At 40.0% G+C, this 20117-nt stretch overlaps 1 protein-coding gene and 3 pseudogenes across 8 annotated transcripts in view; 1 reads left to right on the top strand and 3 right to left on the bottom strand.

Moving 5' to 3' along the window:
* The window catches only part of STARD9 (StAR related lipid transfer domain containing 9), a 104834-nt gene extending 90326 nt beyond the window's left edge, over positions 1–14508 (bottom strand). For 6 of the 8 annotated variants that reach the window (XR_002779152.1, XR_002779153.1, XM_011354979.2 and 3 more), the window contains exons 1-3: positions 14374–14508; positions 9683–9752; positions 7848–7964 (exon numbers count right to left, since the gene is read on the bottom strand). Coding sequence is in view for 4 of the 8 variants with exons in the window: in XM_011354979.2 (XP_011353281.1) it covers positions 7848–7964; positions 9683–9752; positions 14374–14420 (234 nt within the window). In the remaining 4 variants the exon portion in view is untranslated. Of the gene's footprint in view, positions 1–1393; positions 1448–7847; positions 7965–9682; positions 9753–14373 lie in introns of those variants that run through there. The other 2 variants (XM_023527783.1, XM_023527784.1) reach the window with 2 other exon arrangements.
* LOC111736370 lies at positions 6032–6151 on the top strand (annotated as a pseudogene).
* A 2825-nt stretch (positions 14509–17333) lies between the features above and the next one.
* Positions 17334–17452, bottom strand: LOC111736448 (annotated as a pseudogene).
* A 252-nt stretch (positions 17453–17704) lies between these two features.
* On the bottom strand, positions 17705–18929 carry LOC105288792 (annotated as a pseudogene).
* Between the last annotated feature and the right edge of the window lie 1188 nt (positions 18930–20117).

Below are 20117 nucleotides of genomic sequence, written 5' to 3'. Positions count from 1 at the left end.
TGTGCTGTTTGATATTCAGTGTATATGGAGACTAAATAAATACTAAAACAACAAGCACAAATCACACTGCTATAATTTCAGTTTTGTATTCAGTGGCTGTAAGGAGGTTGTAAGGAGGAAATGTTCTGCTCATGCACATGATTTTTTATCTGGAAAAGCTACAGTGTTTTAGGTATTTTGTTTTAACCAAATAACAGACCATTTTAAAATAAAGATTCCCAGGAGAATAGGAGCAATTGCTTTCCAGAGAGGGCTGGACTTGCTTTCTGTTGACTCAGTCTGCACTTGTTTTGACAGCCAATTACAGTCGTTGGTGGGTAAAGCTGAGCTAATGCTCCTCATGGAAAGTTTTACAAACACACAATCACCCAAACACAATACACTTGAGCAAGGGACGCCCACTCCAACAGATGTTCCTGATCAGGAAGTAGGGAGGGAAGTTAATTTTCCAAGTAGAGCATGCTGATCCACCAAAGGGATCATAACCAGATTCAAAGAAGAGGTTTTCAAATCTAGTTTCGCTCTCATAAAGAAGCACGGGCCTTGCTTCTCTCATAGTGATAGTGATAATCACAGCAGAGACCCAAGCCACAGCACTCATGACCTCGCTTATTCAACTCCTGGTTGCCATCACTGGGCTGGGCACTTTACATAATTATTTCATTTCCTCCTCACAATAATTCCAGTTGAAGAAACAAGGACTCAGAGAGGTTAAGTAACTTGTCCAAAGTAAGCCAGCTAATAAGTGGCTGTGCCTGAATTCAAATCCAGGTCTGACTTCAGAGAAGATTAACTTTAATATCGATTCAAGCCAGACAAAATGTAGGCCAATTTTGAAGACAAGCCTTAGTAAGTCCAAATATTAACAAACTAAAAACACAATTTAGACCAATAACAACCAGCCTTAAAAATTGGAAGCAGATGACACCAGGGTCGTGGGGTAATGGAAGGTGGTCTGATCCTCTGTAGTCCCCATCCAATATACTCTTTTCTTTATCCCTCTCCTTCCCCTTCGCTTTCTCCTTTTCCCTAATTTCCACCCCTTTTTTCCCTTATATCTCTTTTTTTCCTTTTTACACTGTTGTGCAGTGAAGAATATGAAATCTGCATTCAAATGATCCTGTGTTCAAAGGTAAGACTCATTTTTGACTTTGGGCAGACCCGTGTAACCTCTCTAAGCCTAAATTTCCTCAACTATAAAAGAAAGATGACATCTACATTTTAGGCTGTTAAAGGGATCAAATCAGATAATATGTATAAAGAGATGACCAGATCACTAGTAGACTAAACGGGATTTTTTCTTTTAACTTTGAGAGTCAGCAAGACTTGGTGGAAATGGCATGCAATTTAGAGTTGGACAGTCTTGGATTTGAATCCCTGCTCCACCACTTACTGATCAAGTGACTTGGGCAGGTCTTGTAATTGTTCTGTGCCTCAGTTTCCTTTCCTACAAAATGGAGTGAATAACATAGATTTAATAGATTTTGGGAGACGATTAAAAGAAAGGATAAACATTTAGAATTTACCAACACTTAACAAATAAAGCTGCCTCTCAGTAGAACTTGGCAGTAACTAACCTGTTCTCTAGAGACCCATGTTTGTTGACACCTGATCTATTTACTCAAATGTGTCACCACGAAGGACTGGGAAGGGCTAGAGCACTAAGGAATTTTAATCGTGAACCTCTTTTGAGGCTGTAAAATATAAAGAAGGAGGTATAATGGTATAATGCAATGAAAAGACCACCATAGGAAGCACAGGTCTAGCCCCAGTTATGCATTAACTACCTGTATAACTCCAATATAAGTCACACTGTTGTATCTGGAACACGATGGGGTTGACGTAGATTAGTGGGCAGTTGTCTGGAAACATTTTTTACTGTCACAACTGGGACTGCTACTGGCATCTAGTGGGTAAAGGCCAGGGAAACATCCTATAGTGCACAGGACAGACATTCACAACAAAGGATGCTACTAAACATCCTATAGTGCACAGGACAGACATTCACAACAAAGAATTACCCAAAGTATCAATAGTGCTGAGGTTTAGAAACCCCAGCCAAGATGACTAAGTTCCCTTTGAGCTCTCATATTCTAAGAGACTACAATGAGGCAGCACCAGCACCAAATAGGTGACGTTCTTTTCAACATCTATCAAGCAATGGCTTATAATGTTGCTCAAAATTCCTTTAAGGCCAATGGAGGAAAATCTCCTTCCATATTTGGATATTCTGAAATCAGTGCTATATTTCTGTGGGTGATGATAGTCCTTCCTTCACAACAGGAAGAGACCCAGAGATGAAGGGGGCACTATCCTCCAGGGACTTGGTTTCTCACTCTTTGCAGTTAGAATCAGTGCTTTCAAAGCCATGAGATTCCTTTTGGGCAAGAAGATGATTTAAATAAGTCTGAATCAAGGTCAGAATAAGATATGATACAACAACAGAGGTGAATCTCAACTACATCATGCTAAGTGAAAGAAGCCAGACTCAAAAGGCTACATATTGTTTTATTACATTTATATAGCATTCTAGAACAGATGAAACTGTAGAAACAGAAAGCAGAGCAGTAGTTTCCAGGAGTTGGGAGTAAGAATAGTTTGATTACATAGGAACATGAAGGGATTTGGGGCTGATGCAGTTTTATATACTGATTGTCATGTAAGCTACACAATTATTCAGTGGCTGTAAGGAGGTTGTAAGGAGGAAATGTTCTGCTCATGCACATGATTTTTTATCTGGAAAAGCTACAGTGTTTTAGGTATTTTGTTTTAACCAAATAACAGACCATTTTAAAATAAAGATTCCCAGGAGAATAGGAGCAATTGCTTTCCAGAGAGGGCTGGACTTGCTTTCTGTTGACTCAGTCTGCACTTGTTTTGACAGCCAATTACAGTCGTTGGTGGGTAAAGCTGAGCTAATGCTCCTCATGGAAAGTTTTACAAACACACAATCACCCAAACACAATACACTTGAGCAGGGGACGCCCACTCCAACAGATGTTCCTGATCAGGAAGTAGGGAGGGAAGTTAATTTTCCAAGTAGAGCATGCTGATCCACCAAAGGGATCATAACCAGATTCAAAGAAGAGGTTTTCAAATCTAGTTTCGCTCTCATAAAGAAGCACAGGCCTTGCTTCTCTCATAGTGATAGTGATAATCACAGCAGAGACCCAAGCCACAGCACTCATGACCTCGCTTATTCAACTCCTGGTTGCCATCACTGGGCTGGGCACTTTACATAATTATTTCATTTCCTCCTCACAATAATTCCAGTTGAAGAAACAAGGACTCAGAGAGGTTAAGTAACTTGTCCAAAGTAAGCCAGCTAATAAGTGGCTGTGCCTGAATTCAAATCCAGGTCTGACTTCAGAGAAGATTAACTTTAATATCGATTCAAGCCAGATAAAATGTAGGCCAATTTTGAAGACAAGCCTTAGTAAGTCCAAATATTAACAAACTAAAAACACAATTTAGACCAATAACAACCAGCCTTAAAAATTGGAAGCAGATGACACCAGGGTCGTGGGGTAATGGAAGGTGGTCTGATCCTCTGTAGTCCCCATCCAATATACTCTTTTCTTTATCCCTCTCCTTCCCCTTCGCTTTCTCCTTTTCCCTAATTTCCACCCCCTTTTTCCCTTATATCTCTTTTTTCCTTTTTACACTGTTGTGCAGTGAAGAATATGAAATCTGCATTCAAATGATCCTGTGTTCAAAGGTAAGACTCATTTTTGACTTTGGGCAGACCCGTGTAACCTCTCTAAGCCTAAATTTCCTCAACTATAAAAGAAAGATGACATCTACATTTTAGGCTGTTAAAGGGATCAAATCAGATAATATGTATAAAGAGATGACCAGATCACTAGTAGACTAAACGGGATTTTTTCTTTTAACTTTGAGAGTCAGCAAGACTTGGTGGAAATGGCATGCAATTTAGAGTTGGACAGTCTTGGATTTGAATCCCTGCTCCACCACTTACTGATCAAGTGACTTGGGTAGGTCTTGTAATTGTTCTGTGCCTCAGTTTCCTTTCCTACAAAATGGAGTGAATAACATAGATTTAATAGATTTTGGGAGACGATTAAAAGAAAGGATAAACATTTAGAATTTACCAACACTTAACAAATAAAGCTGCCTCTCAGTAGAACTTGGCAGTAACTAACCTGTTCTCTAGAGACCCATGTTTGTTGACACCTGATCTATTTACTCAAATGTGTCACCACGAAGGACTGGGAAGGGCTAGAGCACTAAGGAATTTTAATCGTGAACCTCTTTTGAGGCTGTAAAATATAAAGAAGGAGGTATAATGGTATAATGCAATGAAAAGACCACCATAGGAAGCACAGGTCTAGCCCCAGTTATGCATTAACTACCTGTATAACTCCAATATAAGTCACACTGTTGTATCTGGAACACGATGGGGTTGACGTAGATTAGTGGGCAGTTGTCTGGAAACATTTTTTACTGTCACAACTGGGACTGCTACTGGCATCTAGTGGGTAAAGGCCAGGGAAACATCCTATAGTGCACAGGACAGACATTCACAACAAAGGATGCTACTAAACATCCTATAGTGCACAGGACAGACATTCACAACAAAGAATTACCCAAAGTATCAATAGTGCTGAGGTTTAGAAACCCCAGCCAAGATGACTAAGTTCCCTTTGAGCTCTCATATTCTAAGAGACTACAATGAGGCAGCACCAGCACCAAATAGGTGACGTTCTTTTCAACATCTATCAAGCAATGGCTTATAATGTTGCTCAAAATTCCTTTAAGGCCAATGGAGGAAAATCTCCTTCCATATTTGGATATTCTGAAATCAGTGCTATATTTCTGTGGGTGATGATAGTCCTTCCTTCACAACAGGAAGAGACCCAGAGATGAAGGGGGCACTATCCTCCAGGGACTTGGTTTCTCACTCTTTGCAGTTAGAATCAGTGCTTTCAAAGCCATGAGATTCCTTTTGGGCAAGAAGATGATTTAAATAAGTCTGAATCAAGGTCAGAATAAGATATGATACAACAACAGAGGTGAATCTCAACTACATCATGCTAAGTGAAAGAAGCCAGACTCAAAAGGCTACATATTGTTTTATTACATTTATATAGCATTCTAGAACAGATGAAACTGTAGAAACAGAAAGCAGAGCAGTAGTTTCCAGGAGTTGGGAGTAAGAATAGTTTGATTACATAGGAACATGAAGGGATTTGGGGCTGATGCACTGTTTTATATACTGATTGTCATGTAAGCTACACAACTGTGTTTATCAAAACACATAGAACTATACACTAAAAAGATAAATTTTACTGTATATAAATTATATTTTACTCAAGACTGACCCCTCTCCCTACACTCCCTAAATATGATCACAAATGTTGTAGAGAGAATAACTGTACTTTGTGGGAGGATGAACTGAATGACATCTAAATTCTTTCCTACACCAAGTCCTATGATTTTATGACAATCTGCCTCTCCTACTCCGGTGACCTCAGAGCCATAGTGATTAAAGTCTGTACTCCAATTTCTGTGCTAAATTAATGAGTCCCTCTGACCAAATCATGTGGATATGAGTTCTACCACCATTCTGGGACCTCTGGCCCTACTCCAGCCTGCAACAAAGGTTCCTTTCCTTCTCTCTCCTATCCTGACTTCCCTTGGGACCAATGAGGGCCTCAGACAATTAATAAACAAACCAGAATCAACCTCAGGAGACACTGGTTTTATCTCTTTCCACAGGCTTCCTGTCAAATCCCATTTGATCTTTCTATTGAACTTCAAATTGGGCAACAGAAGAAGAATCATACTTATGAATTTCTCTCATCTATGGACTTCTAGGCTTCCACTAGATTATTTTCACTCCCTTAAGCTACATAAATGTAAAATGTGAGGCTCAAACCAAAATCATACTCAGGCTTGTTGCGATGGATGGATGGATGGATGATTGGATAAAGACATGTAATTTTGTTTTATTTACACGCACTTCCCAGCTTATTATCTATCAAATGTTACACAAAATAGTTCATTTTTCATCTATGGCCATGCTACTCTGAACAAGCCCGATCTCGTCTTGATCTCAGAAACTAAGCAGGGTCGGGCCTGGTTAGTACTTAGATGGGAGACTATCTAGAAAGACCAGGTGCTGTAGGTATAAAAAATTTAAAAATAAAAAAAATAAAAGATTGTAAGCTAACAAAGTTCTTGCAATCTGTGAGGTCAACCAAGGGTTGCCTCACCTAAAAAAATTAAAAATAAAATAGTTCATTTTTCTTAGGTAAGGGACAGCCCCTGGTATGTTATTGCCAGAGAAGACTGAAATAGCCAGCAGTATGCCCACTTTCTACTAATAGACCACTGACTTCTACACCACAAATACAGTCCCAACTGTGAAGTGCTGTAGGAATCCCATCCTCTTATTTGAGAGTCAGTTTCTTTCCTTGCTCTTCTTGGAGGATCTCAATGGAACAATTACAAACACCAGTAACAAGATACCTCATACATGCTTGAGTGCTGGGGTAAAAATCAAAGAGCATAAGCAAGACTGAACCTGCCAGGGCCTTCATATTCCAAAGGACAGAGAAGACTTGGTAGAGGCCAGGTAATCCCCACACTGACTTTTTCTGCTGAGCACTTATAACAACAGCATTGTGACTACAAAGGTAGGATGTCCATTATCATAACATAAAGGCCCCCTTGAGACAACAAATTCCACAGTGGTCTAGGGTCTTATTTCTACATGTTCTCCTCAGACAGGAACGATGGCAGAATTACACGTCCATGGTTTAGAACTATACAGTCATCTTCAGGAGTCTGCATCAGCAGAAAATCAGGACTGTCCAAGACACTCAACCTTGATAACATTATTCCTTTGGCACAATTGGAAAAAGTTTTACAAAAGACCAGAATACTTAGAAAACATACTTTGGCTTTCTATTCAAAGGTATATAGACTGACAGGCAATGGTTGTCTGTTATTCTTCCCAAAAGATTTCTATTTCCAATGCCATTTCCTTAGGACTACTACTCCAGCAGTGTTTTCCTTTATATGAAATATGATGTTGATCCATGAAGGCCAAATAAAGGATTTTTCTATAAGGAAGGACTTTCACAGAGAGTACCTGCTGGCTGCTGTGGTGAGGACTACTGTCCATGGTCATAGAACTGAATGAGGCAAGGCTTGCTAGCCATCACAAGGACTGAATACATGGCCTTCAACAGCACAAACCAGAACAATGATACTGCTTCACAGAAACAGAGAGAAGTCCTATAGGCCCACCTGGCCACACCTGCTCCCTCAGAAACTTGTGAGAGAGCTAGGCAGCACTACTAGACACAGGAAAGGTAACCAACAGCCTTAGCTAGCGAAGCTTTGGCTAATCCTCTAAAGCTTCATTGGATCAATAGAATTCATCTCTTATATACACTGCAGGCTGTTAGACTAGCTGTCTAGCCCTTTACACTCAGCCTAGAAGCACTAGCCTAAGGCTCAAAGAAGATACTAGCCTCTAGGATTCCTAGGTCCTTCTGTTGCACACAACACAGGCCAAGTACAAGATGAGTCCATTCATCTAACAGGAACAGAACATTATTTGAACTAACTTGCACCCACCTGAATCATGCTGAGGCCCAAGCCTAAATGGACACTAGCCAACTCCCATTCCCTGAGCAAACAGTCCTTCCTCTTTCTGCAACTGATACCTCTCACTACCACTTCTCAGATCAAACACCATTAGTTTTTGACCAAACTATCATAAGTAAGAAATAGTCAGGGCCCAGATTCCATGTTAATTTCCCAATAATTATACAGTTATGAAAAAACTGAGAAGAGTAAAAGAAAAATGATATTACCACATCCTGAGATGCATACTGGGGGTCCTCTGGGTTGACTGACCAGTAGCAATAATCAAAGCCGAATGCCACAACCTTCTCCCGGGAGCTGCCAAAGCCATCTGATCGACTGTCCACCTAAAATCAAACACAGGATCCAATGTCTTCTCTATTATAATATCAGAATCTGGTTAGTGCACTTGATTCCTCTCTGCTGTAGTTAGAGAGACCTAGACTGGTCATGAGAATCTTTATGATATCTATTTGAAAAAGGAAAAAAGTAACCTCTGTCCTCATCTTGTTAGGTACAGTGAAGTCCCAGAGAATTAAATATCTATCATACTATCATATATCTGCCTATATATGAACCAAACATATGAGGTATAAGACAGCTTGGGAGAGAAAACCTTTCCTCTCTGGGTATCTTCTTATCACTATCATTTCTTCGCTAAGTATTTCTGAAGAAGATATATAAATACATGAGTAATTCAGTCCCTGGGCCTGACAGGCTCTAGCAACCTAGGGTTTTCATGGAGGTCCCTGGGTATCTATCCCCAATGAATCAGAAAGTATGTTGGACAGCAGAGCTAGGACCAATCCAACTGTCCAAGGTAGATGAGAGAAGAGCCAGAGCTTGGAATTGCAGTGACCTCCAGGTATTCTACTGGGGAGAATGGCATTATTTACAGAACTGTCTGTCTTACTAAATTAAAATTTAGACTCTGGACAGGGAGAAACAATCCCTAGCATTAGGCACCATAAACTACAACAGAAGAATGAGGCTGTCAGAATGACTAAGAGATTCTTAGTGGATAACTGACTTCAGGGAAGTAAGCAGCCAACAAGTGTGCAGGGGGCAGATTAAAGTTTGATGTTGGCCAGGGTTTAGTCTTAAGCAAAAATGAGTTCTCAAAACAAAGCAGCTGAAGTGATTAGGCAACAGAGATATAAATAAGAGACAGCAGAGAATAAAAAGACTTTTGTCCCCAGGGAGCTCCTGTTGAAAGTTTGGCACATCCTGTTCTCTTTTAGCAGAGCTACCAACAAAAGGAAACAGATCACATCATAGGAGCAACATGGGAGTGGGCATGGCTGGGAGGCCTGGGATCCAGATAACCCTCACTCCAGCAATTCAGCTTCCTCAGCTCTCAGGAATGCTGAGTACCACCTGCAAGCTGACTATAGCAGCAGTCACATGACCAGCTTCCCTGTTTCCTTCCACGCTCCAAGGACCAGAAAAGAAGAAGCCCTTCCACTTCCGTTAGCCTGGTAAGGAAGAAATAGGATGGAAGAAATCAGCCTTAGGAGGGGGTGAGGTATAGGAGAGGAAGTTCCCAGAGTTTGTCCAGTCATCATATCTGTGAAAGAGAATTTGTAGCAAGACTCAGAGGAGTGATCGACTCCCTTCTGGGATCTGAAGCTTCTTACTTGGTCCTCACTACAACCAAAATCTTGCATTAGCAGATGCATATTCAAATCCCCAGAAATGACTCTAGACTAAGTGATACCAAATGAGAGGCTTAGGTAAAGTCTAACTGGTGGTCGGATTAGTGAAGCATACATGTGGATTGCCCCTAACATGATTTAAGCTAGCCATGACCCCCCATAACATCACTGTGTTTACTTTCAAAGCAGCTACTGACCAGTTTTCAAAACAGCTGTACACTATTTGATAGAACCTAAAGCTGCAGGTATCACCCTTTCCTGCTTTAATTCTATATTTGCTTTGTGGTTGGTCAAAGCTCTTCCACTCCCCCTCTCTAAACATGTTCACGCCCACAACTGCACTCCCAGAAGCCCCTGTAATAATACTAGACCCTCAGTGGAGAGGAAAAGGAAAACAATTTCAAGCTTACCTTTAAATTCCTGATTTTTGCCACTTTGCCATCAACTTCCACAATAATTCTTCCTCCTTCTTTGATCTCCCTAGAAACAAGACCCAAATCCATATGAGAAGAAACCTTACCTTTTTCTCTTAATTAAGAAAAGAGAAGCTGAAACTAGTGCTATTGGGACAATACATTTCCCTACTGCTATCTCTATAATTGGGGTGTCTGTCTCCATAAATGGCTGTAAGCATTACAGCAATCAGTCCCCTATTTGGCATGTGCTTCTCTGGATTGTTAGAATTTGGCTCTGGAACAGCTAAGTGTCACATTATTGAGCACTCTCTATATGCTAACCACTGTATTAGGTACAGTACATATTGTACTTCATCTTATACAATCCTCCTAACACCTTTCTGACATAGTTTCCTAACATATCTTTATTTTTACAAATGGAAGACTAAAACTGAGAAAAATTATATAACTTGTTCAAGGTCACACAACTAGCAGTGATAGAGCTGGATTTAAACCCAGATTTATCTGACCCCAAAGCCCTATATCTTAGAAATCAGGCTTGGAAACCCTGGAGAGGATCCTTGGCTCAACACACAATATGGCATCACCTCCCATTTTCTCTGGGCACAGATAGTAATGAGTTCTCTCTGTTGAGATCCTGAGAACGTATTTCCCAAATTCTTTTCTTTTATCGGAATGAGAGCCAAGATCCTTAAGAATCTTCCTATGTTGCAAGGTATGTAACAAAACTGTTAACAACTAACCAACCCCTAAATCAAAGTGGCCCACATACATGAAGCCTAAAATAAATGGAATATATTCCACTCTAGATATAAAATCCTTTCTCATATCATAAAGAGCTTTAGCTAAAGTGCTCACAGAAAAAATGTTAACAGATGAGAAATTCATTAGCACTTCCCCGACTACAAGGAAAGTCATCAACTAAACTAAATTAAATTACTCCTAGCTTGGTATTCGAAAGTTGAGAAAATACATTGTCTCATTTTATCCTTCCTAGTAGTTCCCAGGATGTGACCTTGAGGACTGGAGGAAGTGGTGAGGGTGGGGTTGAGTGCGGGATGGGGGTGTCTTTAGATTTAAGATTATTTTTCTAAACCTGTCAGGGAGTCTGAAATAAAGCCCTAGATAGAATTTTTCTAATTTCCCTCTCCCAGTAATGACACCTCTGTTATTTAAATTTCCTCAATATACTTGGATGGAAGACCACCTAGGAAGACTAGGTGTTGTAGGCATAAAATATAAAAAAAATAAGGGATTGTAAACTGACAAGGTCCTTGCAATCTGTGAGGTCAACCAAGGGTTGCCTCGCCTAAAATAATAATAATTATAATTATAATTAATTTATTTAATAAAAAAATAATAAATTTCCTCAAGGCTTTGAGGCTTTCTTTTGTATTTCATACAAGATAGTATTAGACAGCAGAGATATTCTTCGTCTCCCAGTATCATTAACTCCCCCCTCCGCCTCCCCCCCTAGCCCTCAGCAGTCCTAAAGAAAATTTTTCATCTTTGGTGTTAACATTTTACAAGATATTTTTTTCTTTCTGAATTTTAAAGTAGGTTTTATTATCCCTCCACCCACTTTAAAAATAACATACAGATTATATATAGTAAGTTTGGACAATAAAGAAAAAAAATTATGCTATAACTTTTCCAAATCTATTACCTAATTTTAAGTTTGCCTTTTCTTGAGGATTCATCTAGTAATCTTTGGCTTAGAGAAGCCAAAAAAAAAAAAAAAAAAGTGTCCTGAACTTTACCTCTTGATAGAAAGATATAACACTATAGGAGGGTGAGATCCCGCTCCTCCCTTTGCCATTGGTAAACTAGTGGTTCCAAAATATCCTAAAACAAAATAACAGTGAACTAAAGTATAGCAGAATAAAAAATGTACCAATCTCAACTAGAGAGCTGACCGCACAGAGCTCAATGAAAGTCTACTAAGAAGAAGCCTGACACATGGAAGAGTGGAGCTACTACCACTCGCCTCCGGGTCCTGAATTCTACCAACAGACATTCATTCCTTAGGGTTAAAGGTTTTGCACAGGAATAAATCTTCAGTTACACGTTTACTCCCAGGACAGTATTTCTCAAAGTGTAGTCCACAGGCCACCTTCATCAGAATTACAGGGAATGGTGGGGCTAGTTACTTCAAATTCTTGTTAACAAGTTGCAGTATACGAGCTCTCCAGGTGGACTGTATGTATTCTATAATTTGAGAATCTTTCTCCTAGAGGGGGAAATAACCAAGCCATTACCACTTATCTATTCATTTGTTAAACTTTTTAAAAGAGACAGCTTAATATAAGGAGGGATAAAAATAGTTGTTAAAAATTATATAGCTAAAACTTTACTGAACACTTAAAATGAGCCAGGGGCTCTAAGTATTTTAAATGTATTCTTTCATTTAGTCTTTAAAAAAAACAACAACAACAAAAAAAAACACTGAATAGTTATTCTATTTTACAGATTTTTTCAAAGCACAGAAAAGGAATATAGTGTATGAAAAATAACTTTTGACAGGGCAGTGGAGAGTGTTCCAGGACCTACAGTATTAGCAGAAGAGAACATGTTCTCTCAATGATGAATGATTTTGGATAGACAAGGAGCAGCACCTCATAATGAGATAGAGACTTTGACTATGGAAATCAACTATGAAGTAGAGGGGAGGGTGTCAAAATCATTTCTCATATTACCATTTTACTGATGGATGATCAGTTCTAGTCCTACTGAGAAAGAAGTGCAACTTTTCTGTAACCTCAGAAAGGAACAGCTTAGTCTGGTAAATCGAATCTTGGTTCTACCTATGTTTAGACCTTAAACAAGGCTATTTTCTCACCTGGGAAAACAGAAAAATGTAAGCTTAGACCAGATGCTAAGATTTTGTCCCAAGTACAGCATCAATCACATCTAACAACTTTGTGAACTGAGCCTGTGCCAATGACTTAATTGAAGGTTTGAATAAAATATATAATCAGCAGATACCTTACACTGAGATGAGCGAAGATGCTGAGACTTAACCTACATCTTTGCAGGATTCTGTGAGAAGAGGGGAGTGATCTCAACTTCTTAACTGGGGTCACACTGGGTTTCTCTGTGTCTTCCTGAATCTATGCTCCTGAATCTTCAGCCTACACACCTGGATATCTGCAGTCTTGGCATTCTATTTGCTGATCAAAACTCTTAATCTGAGCTAAAAGTAAATAAGCTTTGTGCCCTTCTTTCCCATTCTTTTTTGTTTAATGAGATGTTTTTCTCTACTGTAGCTGCAAATAATTCAACTTCAACAGAATTTTCTTATTCTAATCCTTGGTTTTATAAATTCCTAGCTCCCAAGAAACTGAGAAGTGGTCACCGTTATCCCAAGAACCCTTAAAAGAAGTTTTGCAAAATGACAATCTCCAGAGGCTACCTCAGCATAGCAGCTGCACCTATGAAAAAACCCCCAACCCTGAGCCACATCTAGTAATGCAGAAGCCAGAGGTCATAAGCCATTTACCAATCTAAACACAGCAGTCTAGGCACATGCTTCTTTCCTTCTTTCTTCATTGTTCCTCTTTTGCCTTTTTCCTACTTTCTTTCCTGTTTTTGTTTCTTTCTCCTATCTCATTTCTCTCCTCATTATTCTGTCAATTGCATGACTTTTTCAAAGCCACATAACATCAAATTTTATTATGAGACGCAATGCCTTTTTTGACCCTTCTGCTCAATTTTCAAGCCTCTTATGTCCTGGAAAAATTTAATTTCCCAAATAATTCCAATATGTGCAACTGGTCCCAAACCACACTCTCCACGGCTTTATCGCCTATCACTCACCTCCCTGCTCAACATACTCTCTCCCCAAACCACCAAAACTTATCTAACAGCCTAAGTCCTTTTCTGTGTTTTACTTCACAGCGCTTTTTACACCTTCTCCACCTGTCACAAAATCTAACAGATCTTTTAAAAACAGTTCAAACACTAACTCTCCTGTGAAGCCTTCCCTGACTTTCTAAGCCTTTGAGTGGAAAATCAGTGAAAAGACGACGAAAAACGTGTCTGGACAATGGATACCTCAAGAGCTGAGAGGTGCAGAATCAGATTCGCTCATGAGGAAGTGGACACTGACAATGTTGAGGAAAAGGGTTAAAATAACTTCCCCTACTTCACAGTTCTGCTGTCGAACATAGAATAAAGCCAAGATCTCGCTGGGCCTGTTTCCCTCTAATGCCTTCCAATTTGCCTTTCCCCACATCTGGACAGAGAAACCCATGTGTGCCCACAATTCTGCCTCAGTCCTCACAGGTACTCCAGAGCCAACAAGAAGAGAGAGGAGACTGACAATTCCTCTCCCCGCGTAAAGATACCTTCCTATACCTCCTCAACGTACCGAGTGAGAAAGACCCAACTCGTGCATCAAGTCTTGAGCTGCGGTCCCCTAAAACTCCTGCTGACAGGACTCTGAAGACGCGGGTACAGGGCAGCCAACCCCAGAGGACATACAGGAACCGCTATCCCTCAGGGCACGACGTGAAATCTCGACCGAGGCCTCGACCTGCCCGGCCTTTATGGTTTCCGGACCCTGACCCGCTGGGCCACTTGTTGTCTGATTTCCGCACGCCGGAATCACTTGTGGGGCAGGCGGGGATCTTACCCTCCTCTCAGCTCACTTGACGCCTCAGGCGCCCCCTCTTGCCCAGACTCACCTTTTGCTGAGGGGCCGGACCCTCACCGCCACCCGCACGTTCGCCATCCCTCGGCCTCGGCCCAAGCCCGGCGGGTCCGCCCAGCCGCAGTATCACCAGCCCCAGCCACAAGCTTGGCGCAAGCCGCAGCCCAGCCCCTCCCGCCCCACGCGCCTCTCGTGATGGCCCCGCCCATGCGCGCACTGGCCCCGGCCGGGGCGGTGCCTGCTGAAACTCAGCCAATCCTGAGCCCGAAGGGCGGGAGGACGCCCGTCCTGCCCCGCCCCTCCCCGCCCCGCCCGGCTCCTCCCGAGATGGCCTCGCCCAAACGCGCGGCGTAGGCAGGCGATGCCTGTTTAGCCTCCACCAATCCTGAGTCCCGGGGGCGGTGGAGGGCAGAGCCCCGCCTTGTCCGGCGGGTGCGGTCGGGACCCTTCTGCGAGGTAGCTTTTGTTCTCAGACTGGCTGACAGCACTTGTAGAGTCGAGTAAATCCGTTAAACTTTGGTCAATAACAGACAGTTTACAAAGTAATTTGCTCGATATTTTTATTTGCTGCGTTGGCCTGAGCTGTCAATTTTGTGGTTAAGTTATAGGGCCAGAAATGAAATGGGGAACATTGCTGTTTTTGCAGTTCCCAGCAAAGAGTAATGTCATTCTTTGCAGAGGCATTTGGAGTGTAAAGGAGTTTAGAGTGTTCACTAGAGAGTTCTCGATTGTGCTGGAACCTCATGGCCACCCTGGCAGTGTTTTGGTGACGGAGGGAATGCTTTTGGTCAGAATTGGTTCATTAATTCGTCCAAAAAATAACCGTTGAGTACTTACCAAGTGCTTTTCTAAAGCATTGAGGATACAGCAGTCTCTGCCTTGTGGAAATAGAAATCTCCAGGGAAGAGAAAAGAGACAATAAATATATAAATGTATACTATGTCGAACGGTGCTCAGCGCAATTTTTTAAAGCAGAGTAAGAAGATACGGTAATGGTCTCTGTATGTACGGGGAAAGATGCTATTTTATATAGGATCTTTAGGAAAGACCTCACTGAGAAGGTGGCACTTGACTAGAGTCAAGAAAGTGAGGGAGGGGGCCATGCAGGCGTTCATTTATTTAACAATATTTCCTAAGTAAGTGCCTATTATGACAGGCTTTGTTCTAAGCACAGGGACAAAGATTTGAGTTTGAGTTAAACAGGCAATCTCTGACCTCATGGAGCTTGGCAAGAGAGACTGACAGCAAATAAAATGATTTAAGTAAATATATCAGATTAGCTAAGGAGAAAAGATAAAGCAGGAAAGGAGATGGGAAGTGAGTAGAGAGGGTGTTGAAATTTTAAATGAAATGGCCAGGAAAGGTCTCACTGAGAATGTGACACTTGAGAAAAATCTGAAGGATGTAAAAGAGTCATGCTATTATCTGGAAAAAGGACAACTCCAGACACAGGGAACAGACCATTGTAAAAGAAATAGCCTGGAATATTAGAGGAACAGCAAGAAAGCCAGCAGGGGTACAGCGAAGTGACAGAAGGAGAGAGTCATAGAGAGGGAGAATTGAGACTATGATATAGTCTTTGGATTTTATTCTAGGTGAGCTGGAAAACTATTGGAAAGTATTAAGGAGAAGAATAAAATGATACAATTTATATTTTTAGAAGATTACTCTGGCTGCTGTTCTGAGACTAGTCTTATGAGTGGGGAAGGATGTAAACCCAGAGACCAGTCAGGAGGCTATTTTAGTACTCCAGTAGTAGTAATAGAGGCAATGAGCCATAGCAGGCATCTTCTGATAGCAGTTTACTTATCCAGTCTCCTCTCTCTCATCTATTTGAAAGTACCCTTCCCTAGAGTAAAGTATTGAGATAGCTGGTTTATAATTCAGGTTCACCTGGAAACCTATTTTTCTGAATGGCTTTCTACTCACTGTGCTTTGCAGTGAAAATAATCACTGTATTAGGGAAAACAGTATGGAGGTTCTCAAAAAATAAAACTACCTTATGATCCAGCAATTCCATTTCTAGGTATTTATCTGAAGGAAATAAAATCGCTATCTTGAAAATACATCTGCACCCCCATGTTCGTTGCAGCATTATTCACAATTAGCCAAGATATGGAAACATGAAAACAAACTGTGTAAGAAACAGGGATGAAGACCATATATATATTTCTTATCATTAATCATGATATCATAGGGTTGCAAAGAATGATACTCTAATTTTATCATTATTTATGAATTGAAATACTTCTCTAAAGAACTTTTTCTCATCAATTATTTGATTACCCTGAGGTTCAGTTCACATACAAATGCTTGATGATTTCAAGTATCAGTTTTCAAAATAAGTTAGTTCCTTAGAACTTTCCAAAGGTGGTTAATGAGTTGTTGTTTTTAATATTTTTGTAAACTCATGGATTTATGCATACATTTGGCTCTCCATATCTGCTGGTTCCATATCCACGGAGTCAACTACCCACAGATTGAAAATTTTTACAAAGGTATGTTGTTGCTGGCATATGTATTATGTAGTTAGGCCTACAATAATTGTGTCTGTAGTGAACATGTACAGACTTCTTTTTCTTGTCATTAGTATCTAAAAAATACAGTATAAACTATTTACATAGCATTTACATTGTATTAGGTATAAGTAATCTAGTGATTATTTAAAGTATACAGAGGATGCGAGGGAGGATGTGCATAGCTTATACGCAAATTCTATGCCATTTTATATAAAGGACTTGAGCATCCTCCAATTTTGATAACCACAGGAGTCCTGGAACCAATCCCTCACAAACACTGAAGGACAACTTTATTTGATTTGCTTCAATACATTGTAATTACTATTTTTTTTTTCACATACGGAAGCATTTATTTGAGGTTTATTTTTATTTTTTTATTTTTTTTTTAGGCAAGGCAACCCTTGGTTGACCTCACAGATTGCAAGGGCCTTGTCAGCTTTCAACCCCTTATTTATTTTTTATTTTTTATTTTTTGCACCTACAGCACCTGGTCTTTCTAGGTGGTCTCCCATCCAAGTACTAACCAGGCCCGACCCTGCTTAGCTTCCGAGATCAGACAGGATCGGGCTTGTTCAGGGAGGCATGGCCAAAGATGCATTTATTTGAGGTTTAAATCATACAAAGAAAATTTGTATAAACACAAATCCACAAGTCATAAAAGCAAAAAATAAAGTTAGAACAAAAACTAATTGGTGGCTATGTACAGTTAGACACAGTTGTGTCTTTTACACTAGGAAGTCTTACAAAATAGTCATTTTAGATCAACAAAATACCAGTTTTCAGTGTTGTCCTGCAAGAAGATGGGTTACTGTAGCAATCTCCTCCGGTTTCCTCCAATGTCCTCCTTTAGTGTGGCTGGTAATTGTTTTGGTGATTGCCACCCCCTGGAGGTGCCTTGCATAAGTGCTCTGTTAGCCTGGGCCACAACACTGGTACCACCTTCTCCCCCAGCTGCAGCACCTCTTTCTCCATTTTTGTCATTACTATTGCTGCCTATCCATCTCTTTTGGTTGTGCAACTTTGATTTCACACTTCCTAGAACCAGTTTGATAATATCTGCTTTCTAACAATTTCTCTACTGGTTCTTCCTCTGTATATGTGGTAAAGCAAAATCCTCTTCTTTCATTTGTATTTGTATCCATAGGAAGTCAATATTTTCAATCACTCTGAAGTCTCGAAAATATTCTTTAATTTGTTTTCAGAAGTATTTGGGTTCAATCTGTCTTGGGGGTTCCGTCCCTCCTAAAATTTTAGCCTTTTTGGGGTCTATTAATTTGCCATCTAGCTCATGTTCTTTCAGTTCCAAAACCTTATCAACACTAGCAGCATCATGAAAAGCACAAATTTGAATCCTCTTGATCTTTCAGTGATTGGATCTATTTTAATTGTTCAGTCTACAACTTCCCCATATCGAGACAGATATTCAGTCAACTCTTTCTTGCTCATTTCCCAGCTCAAGCCTCCAATAAACATTTACCTTAATCCTGCTGATTCATGCTGGCATTAATCTTGGATCCCACTGCAAATTCCTCTATGTTGCTGTACTCATCTCAACCTCCCTGGTGCTGGAGTTATTGGCGGAGGGAAGCTGACAGGCACATGAGTTTTGTCAGAAGCGACAGCAGAACGATGTATGGCACTGGGTTTAAGATGGTGGTGGAAGAGCATTAGTATTCTTATTGACAGCCAAACCATCCCAACTTTGGCTGTTGATTTTGACTCAGCTCCAGTAATCTTTGATATCTTTCTTTGTTTCTGACATGTCAAGAAGTTCCAGGATTATCTTGAACATTTCTCACCCCAAATGTGCCATCAGCCATTTCTTCAAGGATTTCTGGTTCCTTATAGAATGAAATGCTTTTTAGAAATGCTAATCTTGGTGCTCATTGCTTTTGGGTTGGTCACTGATTGTAGACCCTCCCCGCCAAACATACTTTTTGTTAAATTTGGACACTTTCAATTCAAACTCAGGACCACAGTTTCTACTTAGCTTCATTGAAATCTTTCATCTGTGTATACCGTCTCCCATAACATATACTGCTACCTTAACTACTCTGACATAATTACTCATTTGCTTTATCCCACAGTACACTCACAGTCTCAGAATAATAATATGAATACTAACAACAATAATAAGAGTTCTGAAAACAGCAAGTTTGGGGGAGGGTGAGGCACTGTGTTGTTCATAGGGAATGTTCCACTAGGAGTAGTCAGTCAAAGTTATTGACTTTTAAAGTCACTTGAAATAATTCCTCTCAGTTTGATTAGGCCACCAGTTTGATATACAGTAATTTCTTTCATTTTACTTTCAATTTTAGGAATCCTTTATTTTGTTTTATAATTATATATTTTCATAGTTCCAAAGTCAAATTTACAAAATAAGATCTATTTAAAATTCCAGCTTCTACCCCGTTTCACTCAGTTGCCTCTCTCCCACTATAGGTAACAACGCTTTTTAGTTTTATATATATTAACCCCTACCCCTTTCTTACACAAGCAGTAACATATCATACACACTTGTCTGGCTTTGCTTTTTAACTTTACAGTAAATCCTGGTGTTCACTCTATGTCAGTATACAGAGATATTCTTCATTCTTTTTTTGCAACTGCATAGTGCTCTACTATGTGCTATTATATTTTATTATATGTTATAAAATATATTATCAGTCACTTGCTAATGGCACATTTGGTCATTTTCTGTCTTTCGCTATCACAAATATTCCTGCTATGAATAGCCATGTGCATATATCTTTTCTCTTATATTTGCTGATATAGTTCGGCAATAGTTTCCTAGAAGTGGAATTGCTGAGTCAAAAAAGCGAATCCTTATGAAATTAAGCTAAATATTCTCCAATTCTCCCTTGTAGTGGCCATATGATTGACTTTTGCATTGCCATCAGCAATAATAAGCATGCTAGTTTCTTTACAGCCTCATGAAGAGCATTGACAAACTTTTGCATTTATACCAGATAGGTGAAAAATGGCAATTCAGAAGTTTTAGTCTGCATTTCTCTTGTTATAAATGAAGTTTTGCTGTTCTGTATTTTAACCAAGCTAGCTTTCTTCCTCTTGAATCCTTAGAACTTTACCATGATCCACATGATAAAATTTCAGGGGATCCAGAAAGGCCTCTTTAACTAAGTTCCACTATATCCATTTAATTTTTTAATTTTTTATTTTTGGAATTTAGTGCCTGAAGAAATAAAAGGAGTAGCTTAGAAAGGAAATTTATAGTTCTCAAAGTCATCTTTGCAACTTT

The sequence above is a fragment of the Pteropus vampyrus genome, unplaced genomic scaffold (assembly GCF_000151845.1).
Source record: "Pteropus vampyrus isolate Shadow unplaced genomic scaffold, Pvam_2.0 Scaffold19, whole genome shotgun sequence".
NCBI classification, from domain to species: Eukaryota; Metazoa; Chordata; class Mammalia; order Chiroptera; family Pteropodidae; genus Pteropus; species Pteropus vampyrus.
This window is presented reverse-complemented; position numbering and strand designations above follow the sequence as displayed.